Source organism: Merops nubicus, unplaced genomic scaffold (assembly GCF_000691845.1).
Source record: "Merops nubicus isolate BGI_N331 unplaced genomic scaffold, ASM69184v1 scaffold6226, whole genome shotgun sequence".
In the NCBI taxonomy this organism is placed as follows: domain Eukaryota; kingdom Metazoa; phylum Chordata; class Aves; order Coraciiformes; family Meropidae; genus Merops; species Merops nubicus.
The window spans coordinates 6,336-19,296 of NW_008615624.1; the positions used below are offsets into that span (position 1 = coordinate 6,336).

The 12,961-nt window shown below is 41.3% G+C and overlaps 1 protein-coding gene across 1 annotated transcript in view; it reads left to right on the forward strand.

The window, feature by feature from the left end:
• Positions 1-402: 402 nt before the first annotated feature.
• The window catches only part of VWF (von Willebrand factor), a gene marked incomplete at both ends in the record, with an annotated part of 84,169 nt that continues 71,610 nt past the window's right edge, over positions 403-12,961 (forward strand). Inside the window, 4 exons of the mRNA XM_008942582.1 lie at positions 403-527; positions 7,303-7,519; positions 9,543-9,665; positions 12,112-12,223. Coding sequence (XP_008940830.1) covers positions 403-527; positions 7,303-7,519; positions 9,543-9,665; positions 12,112-12,223 — 577 coding nt within the window. The remainder of the gene's footprint in view (positions 528-7,302; positions 7,520-9,542; positions 9,666-12,111; positions 12,224-12,961) is intronic.

The window sequence follows — 12,961 nt, forward strand, 5'->3', positions numbered from 1 at the left end:
ACCTATAGAAGGAAGAAGAGAGAGCCCTCTAATCAGCTAGGCCATGGGAGGCAAAAGGGGGAGGAGGGAACATTCCCTCTCTGGGAGGATCCCCCTTCTCAGAGGATGGAGCAAGAGCATCAGAGACATGGCCTGAAAAAAACCCCAGGAAGCAGGAGCCATAGATGTGAACTCCTTCAGTTTTGCTTCTATGTCAAGTGTATAAGCAATTATGGTGTATAAATTTCTTTGCACATAAGATTCAGTTTCAGCTAGAAGGGAAAAAATCCAGGCTATAGATACAACAGTTTTTATTTTTGAAAACAGCTTTCAGCAGGCTATCCCACTGGGAGCAGCCCATAATGACCACTCGTTGCTCAAACCTCTAAACAGCTATCTGCTGCTCCTCTTCCTCATTCACAGGGACCCTTGTGGGAAATAGTTATGATTTTGCAAACTCCTGGGCTCTGCACAGTGAAAACAAACGGTGCAAGAGAGTGCAGACTCCAAGCAACACCTGCAACATTTCATCCGACGCTGCGGAGAAGGTTGGTGCCACGAGATACCACTCTGGTTTCACTCCTCCCCTACCTGAGGCTGCATGTGGTGACTGGTGTCTTATTTACATGCAGTGCTGAGAAAAGAACAGTTTACTCACTAGTTAGTGAATGCAAATCTTCTCTTCTGCTGCACCCTGCCTGTTGTGTTGAGAAAAGAACAGTTTAATCACTAGTTAGTGAATGCAAATCTCTTCTGCTGCACCCTGCCTGTTGTTATTCCATCTAAAACTGTGGTATGTATATACCTTCCTCTTCTTCTCCCCCCCAAAACACAACACTTAAACATCAAACAAATAAAGAAACCAATAGCTCACTTGAGCCTAAAATATAAGTTGCTGCAAGAGAAACTTTCATATTCCTTGGGAAAGGTGTGCTTAAGTGGTGCCTGTAGAATGTGAGGTAGTTAATTCCCTTTCTGATTCTGCCAGCAGGGAAGCAACAGTTGTGAAGCCTCTTCTGGGCATCACCACCACAAATAGTATTTGTGAATGTGTTTCAGTTCATGTAGCTGGGAGTTAGGAGATCAGGGAGATGCTTCAGCCAGGCTATTTTTAACAGAAGAGGTGTTCTCTGGAGGTGTTGCAAAGGCTCTGTGCCACCAGGGTGTTTCCCTTGCCAGGAGGAGGAGGTTCCCTCAGCTGTGCATATAGATAGTAGCTCTGATTTGTTGAAGAAACACAGAACTGCTTGTCTCAGCCAACTCTGTGACTCCCTTTGCTGCATCAACCTTTTTCTTCTCCTCTCTTATGAGTATAAACATGCTCTTTGTTTAGACACAGGGCAGACATGTGCAGATGGTCACCAGCTCAGGAAGGAAAGCAGTTTGAAATATATACTGACTGTGGGTGGTGTTATAGGTTATGACTGTCACAATAAGTTGAGCCTTCATCTGTTGAGGGTTTGCATCTGATCTCATGTACTCTGTTGTAAATCAGAATGGTTTGGTGTCTGCCAGATGTAAATTCATACCAGAGTAACTGAGCCAAAAATTTAGCCAACAGTTTCTTGCTATACAAGTCCTATAGACCAATATTTGTTAAACTAGGCTCAAATAATTTCTCAGGAGTTGTAACACTTCCTGGAACATATCTGCTCCACAGCTACTTTAAGTGCTGGTTTCCTAGTTACCTGGAAGAAGCTAATTAAAACTCGGACAAGCTTGCCAAGTTCTCACTATTTCTACTTCCCCTAAGCTTTGGGATGGGAACGCTTGTAGCAGACGTTCTGCAATTTCAGTGATGCATGCTTGTGCCCCTCAGCACTGCAAACTTGGCTGAGGAAACACAGCGGTGACTTTGGGCTGGAAATCTCCAGTCTATGTTTATTGTTTGAGGCAAGTCAGTGGGCATAGGGCATTTATGTAGGGATCAGGACTGGTTGGACACCCTCCTTGAGTGATGATGGATGGTGCCAGGGGTGTGACCAAAGTGTGAGAGGTATCAACCTAGCTGAGGTATCTTTTGAGGGATAAAACTGTGTTTAAACCTGGTTAGAGTTCTAGACCAGGGCTACTACTTGTAACTGGTTGTGGCTGCTGGAATTTTATCTGTTCAGGAAAGTTTAATGTTTAGAAAATGTCAACATTGCAACAGAGGGCAGGGAGTGGCATGCAGAGTGAAGTCCTCTCTGATGGGTAGATTGCAACTAATGTGAGTTTTATACAGCTCACGTTAAATATTGATGCTTTGTGGGATAAAGTTTGCTCTCCCACAAACTGGGTGAAATTATCTTCTCTCTCGTGTGAGTTCATGGGCTCGCAGCATTTAACATTGGCTTAATTTATTCACTGTGCAAGAATAAACAGTGCTATTAATAGAAGTCCAGGCAAATGAGTGCCTGCTGAAGAATGTGGGCTTTTTAATAGCGTGCTTTGTTTGCTTGCTTCAGCTTTGGGAATGTAAATCTCCTCTGTCTCCCAGCCTCCCTCTCTGCCAGGAGTTCAGCTGCTAGGTGAGGGAAACAACAGCTTTGGTTCAGTGCACCCCTCCCGTCCCCCCTCTTGGAGGAAAATCATAGCAAACACAGGCAAACTCATGTTCTTGAAGGAAGAGCTCTTGTCTTGATTAATGGCTCCACATTATCAGCTGAAGGCCTTGACCCAGCTCATGCTCCTACCCTGCTGTTGCTCTGGGCCTCTCCCCTGCCCTCCACCTCCAAAACACATACACACTGACACGTTTGGCTGCTGCTCTGCCTGGAGATATGATTTCTTCTCGGACAACGTGCTCCCCTCCTAGGGCTGGAGGCAGCTTGGCATCTACATGGTGCCTTGCCTCATGACCCAGAAATCACAACAAACTGGGTAGTGCTGGAGGGAGTGAGTTACTGCCTCCTCCCTGCCATGCCCTGCCCTCTCTGGCTACTGTTTAAATAGTTACCAAACAGAAAGAGCTTCTCTGTGTTGTCTAATCAATTTTTTCACCACTCTGATACGATGATTTAGGCTACCTGTTGAAGGAAAGACTGCAGTCTAATAGCCTTTCAGATGACTAACAGGATGGGTAACGTGGATCTTGAAGTATAAAATCTAGTGACATGGATAACAGCAGCAATGAGTCAGCCTTGAAAGCAAAAATATACATTTTAAAGCATTACAGTTGATTTATGTGTTCTTAGACGTTACCTTCATTTTCTAGATTTCACATCTAATAGAAATGGTGCATGGAAGCTACAGTTCATTGTATTCTTTCTTTTTTTCCCCTTATTCGGAAACTATACCTATACAACAGATATGAAAATGACTGAAATTAGAATTCAACTAATTTCTGCTTTTGCTGAAATTCAGCTTTTGCAGGGATTGGTAAAAAATAGTCCCACTCTTATCCCAGGGAGTACTTCCATATACAATAGAGAAATAGCTTTTTTCTCCAGATATGGGAGCAACTGAGAGACATTTTCAACTTTTGGATTGTAATTTGTAATGGTAGAGGCCACAAACAGATCCAGCAAAGACATGGGCATGCAACACTAATACATTTCAGGGGTGAAAATGAGGCCCACTATATCTTAATAATCCCATTTTATTCCCTTAATGACCTGGAGAAACACTTCCATGTATCTGTATGCCATAGGGTTTAAATTGAAGGGAAGGAGAGGGCGTCTCTGCTTTCTTCTGTTACTTTTTAGATTATATCTCTTTAATGGCAATTGTTAAGCAACAAACAAATGCAGCTCATGCAGTAGCAGAAGGCAATGCCCAGAAATTGGAAGAATGTACAAAATTCCACCTACAGCTCTGTGTGGTGGGACTGGGGCAGAAAGAAGGTCAGCAAGTTTGTGGTTGCTAAGTTATTGTCAGTGCCAGGACACCACTAACCCATTTAAAGAAACACTTAAAATAGAACTCATGCAGAAGTCAAGGGAGAAGATTCAAGACCTTCACCTATATTTTGGATACTGCAGTCAGCTCTATTGGTTTTAATTGGTTTTAATCTCATGATCAGCTGCACTCCAAGCATTGTTTCAGCCTGTTTGAGCCTGAGACTCCCTGGTCTGTTGGTTTTAGATATTTATCTGTGTGGGCTCACTTCCAGGACTGCTGCTCTATGAACAGGAACACTACAGCAGTGAGTGAGATTTCCAGTATTGGGTACTCACCATGTATGTGCATTGTCCCCTAAGCTAAAGAACAAGGACCTCTCTTAGTTCAGCCTGACCATTGAGTTTTAAAGGGAAAAAAAAAGGAGAGAAAATAAAAATAATTTGCAGAATGGTTGAAGTTGGAAGGGACCATTGGAGGCCATATAGTCCAACCTCCTGCTTGCAATAGGGCTGTCCTAGGTCAGGTTGCTCAGGTCCTTGTCCACTCACATGCCCTATATCTCCAAGGGTGGTGCCTCTCTGAAGCCTTGTTCCACTCTCTGACCTCTCTCACTGTGAAAATACTTTTTGGTGGGGGGTTTATCTATTTGGATTCACTCATATTTCAGCTTGCATCCATAAATTCATCCCAGTAATTAAGTTATGACTAAAATTTCAGCTATAATTTATTCTATAAAGTCACTGGAAAATCTAAAGGAGTTGAAATGATGACAAAAGCTTTACATAGCGAAAGTGAACTGTTTGTTGCTTTCTAAAATATATAACTTAGTTTCTTGATACTCAGCTAGAGCTCAGTCATTAGGTACGTTATTATGGACAAAGATGAAGACCAAATAACACTACAGGAAAAAATAAAAAGAGTTCAATGTTTCAATTTTTTGTGTGTGTGTAGAATCTCCTTTATTTTTAAAGTCATGTTCCCATCTAACATTTACTGGTATGTAATAAGCATGGTCATAAAAGATTTTTTCTACTAGTTTAACTTGGTTTCTTAATACTCAGCTAGAGCTCAGTCATTAGGTATGTTATTATGGACAAAGATGAAGATCAAATAACACTATGGGAAAAAAGTAAAAAGAGAGTTCAATGGTTCAATTTTTTTGTGTGTTTGTAGAATCTCCTTTATTTTTAAAGTCACTGGAAAATCTAAAGGAGTTTAAATGATGACAAAAGCTTTACATAGGGAAAGTGAACTGTTTGTTGCTTTCTAAAATATATAACTTAGTTTCTTGATACTCAGCTAGAGCTCAGTCATTAGGTACGTTATTATGGACAAAGATGAAGACCAAATAACACTACAGGAAAAAATAAAAAGAGTTCAATGTTTCAATTTTTTGTGTGTGTGTAGAATCTCCTTTATTTTTAAAGTCATGTTCCCATCTAACATTTACTGGTATGTAATAAGCATGGTCATAAAAGATTTTTTTCTATTAGTTTTACTATTTAGTGGAATATAAAGTGTTTGGATTCTATTGCAACTTAACAATTGAGTTTTATTACCTTTTTTAATGTGGCTATTACCTTATTAAGAAAACTTATTGACACAGCCCCTAAATGGGCTTATTGCATATACTGGTTTTCTGTTGCACGTGATAGTACCTGGATCAAGGCTTTGATCCAGCAGTTGCTGCACTGCTCCTCCTCTGAGTTGCTCTGAGCTCACTTTTGGATTTATCAGTTTCATCTTGAAGCTCTGCTTTAATAGCTTTTTGGCTGCTTCTGTAGTTACTTCCACCCTTAGGGCACTTTTTCAGCTTTCTCGTACTTATGTGTAGTCTTAGAGCAGCACCAACCACCATTTGTGCAGTTCCTGCTCCCTTCCTTCTATTTTTTTTTCTATTTTTTGTTCAGCATGGTGGCTGCTATCTGGCCATCAGAATTATTCCAGATTAGAGCTGATTTTCTGGAGGACAATCACATTCAACTCTCTAAAAGGCACTGTGTTAGCTTTGCTTTAAGTTCCCCCAGGCCTTTTTCAGAAAGCTCAAAACCTCTTTGTGTGTGTGGTTGTTCACTGAGCACTTTGCTAAACTCTGAATATATTCCTGATGGGCCAGACGTTTCTGAACGGTTTGTTTTCATAAGCAAGAAATTGTCTCTCAGTTCAGACTTGTATTAGCTTTAGCTGATCACCTGGACAAAACACCCTTTAGCAAAAAAACATCTTTCCTACTCAGCAGTTTTACTATACAGGTATACCACCTGCCCTTTAGAGAAGACATCTGGATGCCTGCTGGACTCTTTGGGGTTTTTCTCTCCAGTTTTCAACTCACAAAAAAATGAAAACATGGCAACTTTTCTTCTCTCTTTTTTCTTTCATTTATTTTTTTTTTATTTTTTAGTACAGCAGCTTCTCTGTGCTGTGACCTCAGGTCCTTGTTAAGGTATTTGGGAGTAATGCATTGTTACTGGGAATACTCTGAAGAACATGACAACACCCCTTATGTATAACACCTGAAATACATCTAGTTATATAAAACACTGACAGATAAGTAGAAAAATGTTACTCTCCAACTGTTTTTGCTAGGCTTGTATCAGAAAACAGTTTTTCCACTTACCTAAACTCACTGTCATTCTTTCACTGAGGACCTCAGTTTTATTGAACTGTGAAATAATGCATACATAAAAGTCTGGTTTGTAGCCTTCTTTGGAGAATTTAGCCATAAACTAAGTTTTCCTTAGGTCTTGTTTCATGTACATCTGAGTTTCACCTTGGCTTCCTGCTGTCTGAAAGGAGAGGTCTTGGTATCCTCCCTCTCACTGTGCAGTCTCCTTACACAAGCTGTCACAATGCTCATTTAACTCATGAGAAGAGCAGAACAAATTGCTTTTATTCTCTGGCTTTCCCTTCCCTTCTCTTTCTGCCATTTATCTGAGTTAAACTGACCTGTCATGCATTGGACAAGCCAGCAGGAGCAACAGGAACATGTGGCCAGAAGGGGGAAATGAATTTGATTCCTTGGATTCCAGTCAGATTTGACCTTTCATTTATTATCCTAAAGATGGTCTGGTCATTTTTCTTCCCACATACCTCAATTGTAAATTCCTCTCCCTAGCTGTGCATGTCTTCCTGGTTCTCCAGACAACATCTGATTCTTTACAGGGTGGGAAGCAGCTCTTTGCTTCCCTCCATTTGCTGGCTGATTGACTGACATGTTTCTGCATGAAACATCTCTTGTATCCTTCCATTTTATAATAATTAGTGTACTAATGTACCTCTGTGTATATACAAATGTGGTGAATAAATAGATGTAGCTCACCACTAGCTCTTGACTGTGGTGTTATTTAACTACATGATAGTGCCAAATAATATTAGTGTTGTTAAATAAAAATATGGTTAAGAGTGTGTTTGGAAAAGTTGAATTTTATTCCTCCTTCTTGACACCACAGTAACTTGTTTTATTCCTTTTCCTCTCTTCCTTTCTACCTTTTTGTCTTTCAGGATGTCATGGAAACCTGCCAGCTGCTACAAACGTCTTTGATCTTCTCCCGGTGCCACCATCGAGTTGATCCAGAGCCATACATCAACCTCTGTGAAAGAGACATCTGCCTCTGTACCCAGGGCATGGACTGTCACTGCTCGGTGTTCCTTGATTATGCAAGAAGCTGTGCTCATGAAGGAGTGGTTTTGGATGGGTGGCCCGAGGAGACCTCATGCAGTAAGCTCACAGGATTGTTCCTAGGCTCTTATCCCAAGTGAGATCATGACTATCTTGCAGATCCACGTGCTGCAGTTAAAAGCAATGGGTGCTTTTTTAGGCTGGTGACTTGGGTGGATTCAAGCACAGCAGGTTAAAACCTGAAATGCCTGTCACTTCTATTTATCTGAAGTGCCTTTTCTTCAATTCCCCTTTCAGCTTTCTATCACTCACCTTTTCCTAGAAGTTATCATCTCTAAGGGAGGATTGTTTGAACCATATATGAAAAAGATCTGGAACTGTTACAGATCCCACCATGGTGTACAAAGTCAGTGAAGACTTATTTGATACACAAAGCAATAGACTAGGATGTTTATGAGCTATTTCGGATATAGTTTGGATGTGTCATTTTACCCAGCCTCTACCTGTAAGTCAGCATGCTTGTGGAAGGCTCTTCTTAACATTTTTTTTTGTAAAGACAATTGTTTTGTCTTTTATTTGCTTGAACCAATTACAATGAAGTTGAGATGTTGCCTTTTTAAAGGCAGATTTTTATCTAGGTTAGAGATCCTGATTGCATCTTGAAATGCTGCTTTGTTAGCCCAATTTTGCTGAAGTTGGAGGTCCTGACTGCATCTCTGCTAAGGTTTTGCAGCAGGGAAGTGTGTAGATTGACTGGGATGGATTGCACTTATAGAGGAAATGTGTTTGCATCCACCACTGATATAGAGATATACCTCCACTGGAGAGCCATGGTTAAATACATAAGCACACAAATGAATAAAAAAATAAATCCTCTAATATCATGTTTTCAATTCTTTTTATCCTGTTTTTACATTACACAGGAAAGACAGTTTTCTCAGGATGCTATATAAATTGATTTCGTGCGGTAACTGATTTATGCTAACATTTTCTTCTCTGGTAAAGATATTCTGCTATTGGCTACTGCCAAAGAAAACGGTGCCTTCAAATTATAGTTAGGGCAGGAAGACACTGCCAGCCACTTGATCAAGGGGTTGTACACTAGAAGAGAGTCTTATTTCTAGTAGCAATTTTTTGCCTTTCCATTGGAAAGAGATCTGAGATAAACTAGTTTCCTTGCTCAGGGTGCAAGCCAGAGAACCCCTTTTTTTCTAGGCTGTCTGTAAATCTAATTAAAGCTATGGGTGAAATGAACCCCTCCTTGTTCCCAGGAATTTTAGAGTTAATTTCTAACCCTTCATTTCACAAACCAATTTTTTTTTTTTTCCTGAGTCAGGAAAAAGAGAGGTAGCTTGGTACCAGATCAGGAGCTTAATCTTCCCTCACCCTTCAGCTGTTCTGTGGTGCTTTCTCAGGAGATGATGATGATGATGGTTGCACTGGAGGCATGAAACACTCTGCTCTGTGGGATGGGCTCTAGTGCTGGGCACACTGTGCTAGTATGAGCTGGTGGCCAAGCCCTGGAGGCACAGAGGGCAAGGCTGCTCCTTCATTACCCTCCCACCTCCTTCAATAGAGGATTTGCTGGGAAAGGGCAGGCTCTAATCTTTTCTTCCTACTCCATGCCCACACAGTCCTGTGGGGTATGTCTGTGCAGCAAACTGAAGGAATGGCTATAGTGTGTGCTTGCACAATGGCCTAGCCTACATAATGACAGCAGTGAAGATACCACAGCAGAAATGTTTTCCCGTGATGACAGTTCTCTGGAAGAGGAAGGGTTGGGATTTCAGAGTCCTAACTGTCACCCAGTTCTCTCTGGAAACACAATACAGTATCATTTCACAAATGAGTGGAGTCACTGCATAGTTTAAGGGTACAGAACATGCTTGTCTACCTAAATTACTTATTGCAAAACCTCTCTCTGTGTTTGATTGTTCTTAATGCACTTGGTTTTAGTTATCAAGACTCAACTTACTAGAAAAGAAATCAGCCTTAACCTCTGTTTGCTACCCAGCCTGACAGATGATGATATTGAAGGAACTGAAAATAAAGTGTTGCTTCAATGTCCTTTATTTAAGATTATTGAGGATTTTACATTTTTTATGTCTTTTAATTGTTTCAGGGCCAAGATGTCCTGTTGGCATGGAGTATAAGGAATGTGCATCCCCTTGTGCCAAAACCTGCCAGAGCCTGAATATCAATGAAGTGTGTCATGGACAATGTGTCGATGGCTGCAGCTGCCCTGGTAATTTGTTTGCTGGGTTATTTATAGAGAAACATTTGGCAGTGATGATACCTATTTTCTTAGAAGAAGGAAAGCTGTGTCTTCCCTTAAATTTTCCTGAAATCATAAAGACTTCTCTTGTCTGGGATCATGCCCCAGAATAAGTCACTTTCTATAATGCCTGTATGCTCACTCTGTTAAAGAGCCATTTTTCAGACCCAGCTAAAAATGAAATGTTTCTGTGAAAATCAGCACCCTCTAACACTCTAGGATTGCCTTTCTTTCTTAGTGAGGGACTGCTTACCACTGACATATCTAGATTCCTTCCGAATTGCTTTTGGTTAGGAGCATCCAGCTAGAGGAAGAACAGAATATACCGAAGGAGTTTATTACAGAAAAACAGTGCAGAAGAGCTCACACTATAGTCCCAAAGATCTTCATGATTTTAGATGGATGAATTTCACTTACTATTGATTCATACGTACAGGAGACCTGATTGGTTTAAAGGGCACCTCAACCACCAGAGTCTTCCTCCTCTGTCTATTGCCCTTGAGTTTTCAGTAAGGTTATCTCTGCATTTCACCCTTCAAATCTAGATTTTATGTGAATGCACAGAGGTGTTTACTGCCCTGCTGTACAAGATACCAAGCGTGAAGGAGGTTTCCTATGAACATAATTTGGTTTCCAAAACAAGCCAGTGATGACCATGTCAGCCTTGTCTGAGGGTGGTGTTGCATTCAGAGCTTGGTGGTTTCCCATTTAGCTGCCAGTCTCTTACTGGAAGTTCAAAGCTGTCACTCTGTGGCAGGACCTGGAAAGGTGCACATGGAGGGTGACAGGTGATGCAGGCAGACACAAGAGTTTATCTTGTTGTGAAGGATCTAGCTATTATGTTTGTGCAGTCCTGGGGGTGTTGGGAAAAGCTGAAGAAGATGAATCCACTCGCTTCTAAAGAACTCTTGCTATGTTCTTTTAGTAGCTGCACTGGTCAGTTCAGCACAGGAGAGGTCTAACAAGTCAGGAACTGAAGAATAGAGGAACGGGATCTCAACAGAAAGGGTACTACATGAGGAGCAAGTAGATTGGTAGAAGGAACTACATGAAAAGAAATAACAATCAGCAATTCAAAATCAACAGTTTTCTGTTATTTGGTGCACAGTCAACAGGGAAGAGTCAAGTTTCATAAAGAACCAGGATAATGTGACAGAGGAATAGAGGAATTTGGGATTTAGGGTGAGGATTACACCTTCACTTCCCTCCAGTGCTCCAAGAGTTTCTGTCACTTAACTTCCCTCCAGTGCTCCAAGAGTTTCTTTCTCCTTTCCTTAAAGGCATTGCATACTTCCTTTAACTGCTTTAAATGGAATTACTCTTGCCAGGGAAAAAGGCAGACATTTGGGTTTTTTGTGCTCTCTGGAGAGCCACACTACTTAAATGCTCAGATCTTGGTTTTGAGTATCTCTCACTGGAAGGATTTTCTCAATAGCAAAGAACTTTCCAGGCAGAAATGGAAAGAATAGGAGAAAGAGAACTTACCTGTATCTCCCTGTCAGTGGTGACTACTGCTGCCAGAGAAAAGGGCTGAAATCTCTGCAGGCAATTGGAAGGAGTCCCTCAAAGAAGAGGGACAGAGGCTTCCAGCAAATAAAATTTTGCTGTAGCAGGTCTTTTAAAAATGGAGGAATAGCAACTCTCTCTCCACTTGGGGATCCAAGAGAAAAAAAACCTTGTCCTTTCTTCTCTTACTAGCTTATAGTGCAATATTAAACAAGTCTTGTAACTCCTCTGTGCCTCTGTTTATCTTTGTAAGGTAAAACCCTCTACATGTGGAGTTGGTAATTATAGTTCTGTAATGTGGGAACCTCAGCAGCTGGATCCAAGTTGGAAATTGGCCCTTTCACTTTTTGCTCCTGCAGAAGATAAGAGAAACCACAGTTCCACAGAATAATGCTTCTTTCTCTCAGATCCTGTTTGCCAGACTTTTATGGTGCTCAGCTTTGTTTCTTCATTCCTAACTTTGTCTTCTCTTCTGACCTCTTTACAAAAACTGTAAAACCTGTCTGGACACCCTTCACTGCAGTCAGTGAAATGCACGTATTTTCCTGACTGTCAGGTTTCCAAACCAGCTCTGATCAACCTTGATCATGCTCCCTGTGTTTGTCTTATGTGTGTTCCAGAATTTTTGCTTTGGAAACAGGGACTCTCTAAGCAAAGAGCTCTTCTAAGAGCATCAGAAATGCTCTGTTCAGCACATCTGAGGGAGGGGCAGCACCAGAAAGAAAACAGACACCAGCCCCCGTTAGACTTTTTGGCAAGCCTCATTCTTTTTCATTGCTGTCTGTGACTATGGATAATGCATATGAAGTCTCAGCAAAGTATATGGAGTACTAGAGAATCTAATCATATTTATGTTTGTGTCCCTGTGTGTGTGTGACATATGTATCTGCTGCTACCTGATCTATTCCAGAGGGGAAGCTCCTTGATGGTGAAGACTGCATTGAAAGCTCCGACTGCTCCTGCGTCCACTCTGGAAGACATTATCCTCCTGGCTTCACCATCTCTCAGGATTGCAACTCATGGTAAACCCTGTGTTGCTCTGGTGTGGTTGCTGTTGCTCTAGATAAGTACTGGACACTGGTTAGTAACTGGTTTAGATGGTCTTTCTAGAAATCTCTCTCCTTTTTAAAAATTGCCCTTTCATGGACAAAGGACCCACTCTCTTATTGGAAATGCCAGCCCCTTCCAAGAAGCAAACTCTTCCAAGAATCAGCTCTGCTTTTAAAAGGATATTTGATCTGATGGAACAATGTGAAGGTCACACTCCTTCAAACAGTAGAGAACTACCTGTTTCCTGTGGATAAGACAGACCGGCAGGTTCCCATGCGTGGTTAGTGTCAGTGGTGGCGTCTTTGTTTTGACTTCCTACATTTACTTAACCTCTAAACCCCATTTCTTTCCAAGAGAAGTTAGCTTGGAACTTCTTGCAGGGGTAATGAATCTTTCCAGCTGCATGGCTCACGATTTTTCTTTCACTTTTGGATGCCAGCCTGAATGGGAAGGTCAGCTGCCTAAGGAAAGGAAGGGCAATGAGTAATGTATCATCTGGCTTTATGTAAGCATGAACATATTTGTAGAAGGAGTTCTGACAAATCTGTATGCAGATGTTTCCCATTTGAGTACAGAAGGAGGACTCATTGACAACCACCATATGCAGAAGGAATGGTCTATGCATCGTCACTGTTACTCAGAAGTTTTTAATTGCCTGCACCCTGTGTCACAGAATATGAACCATAACTACATCGTTAGCATTTTGCCTC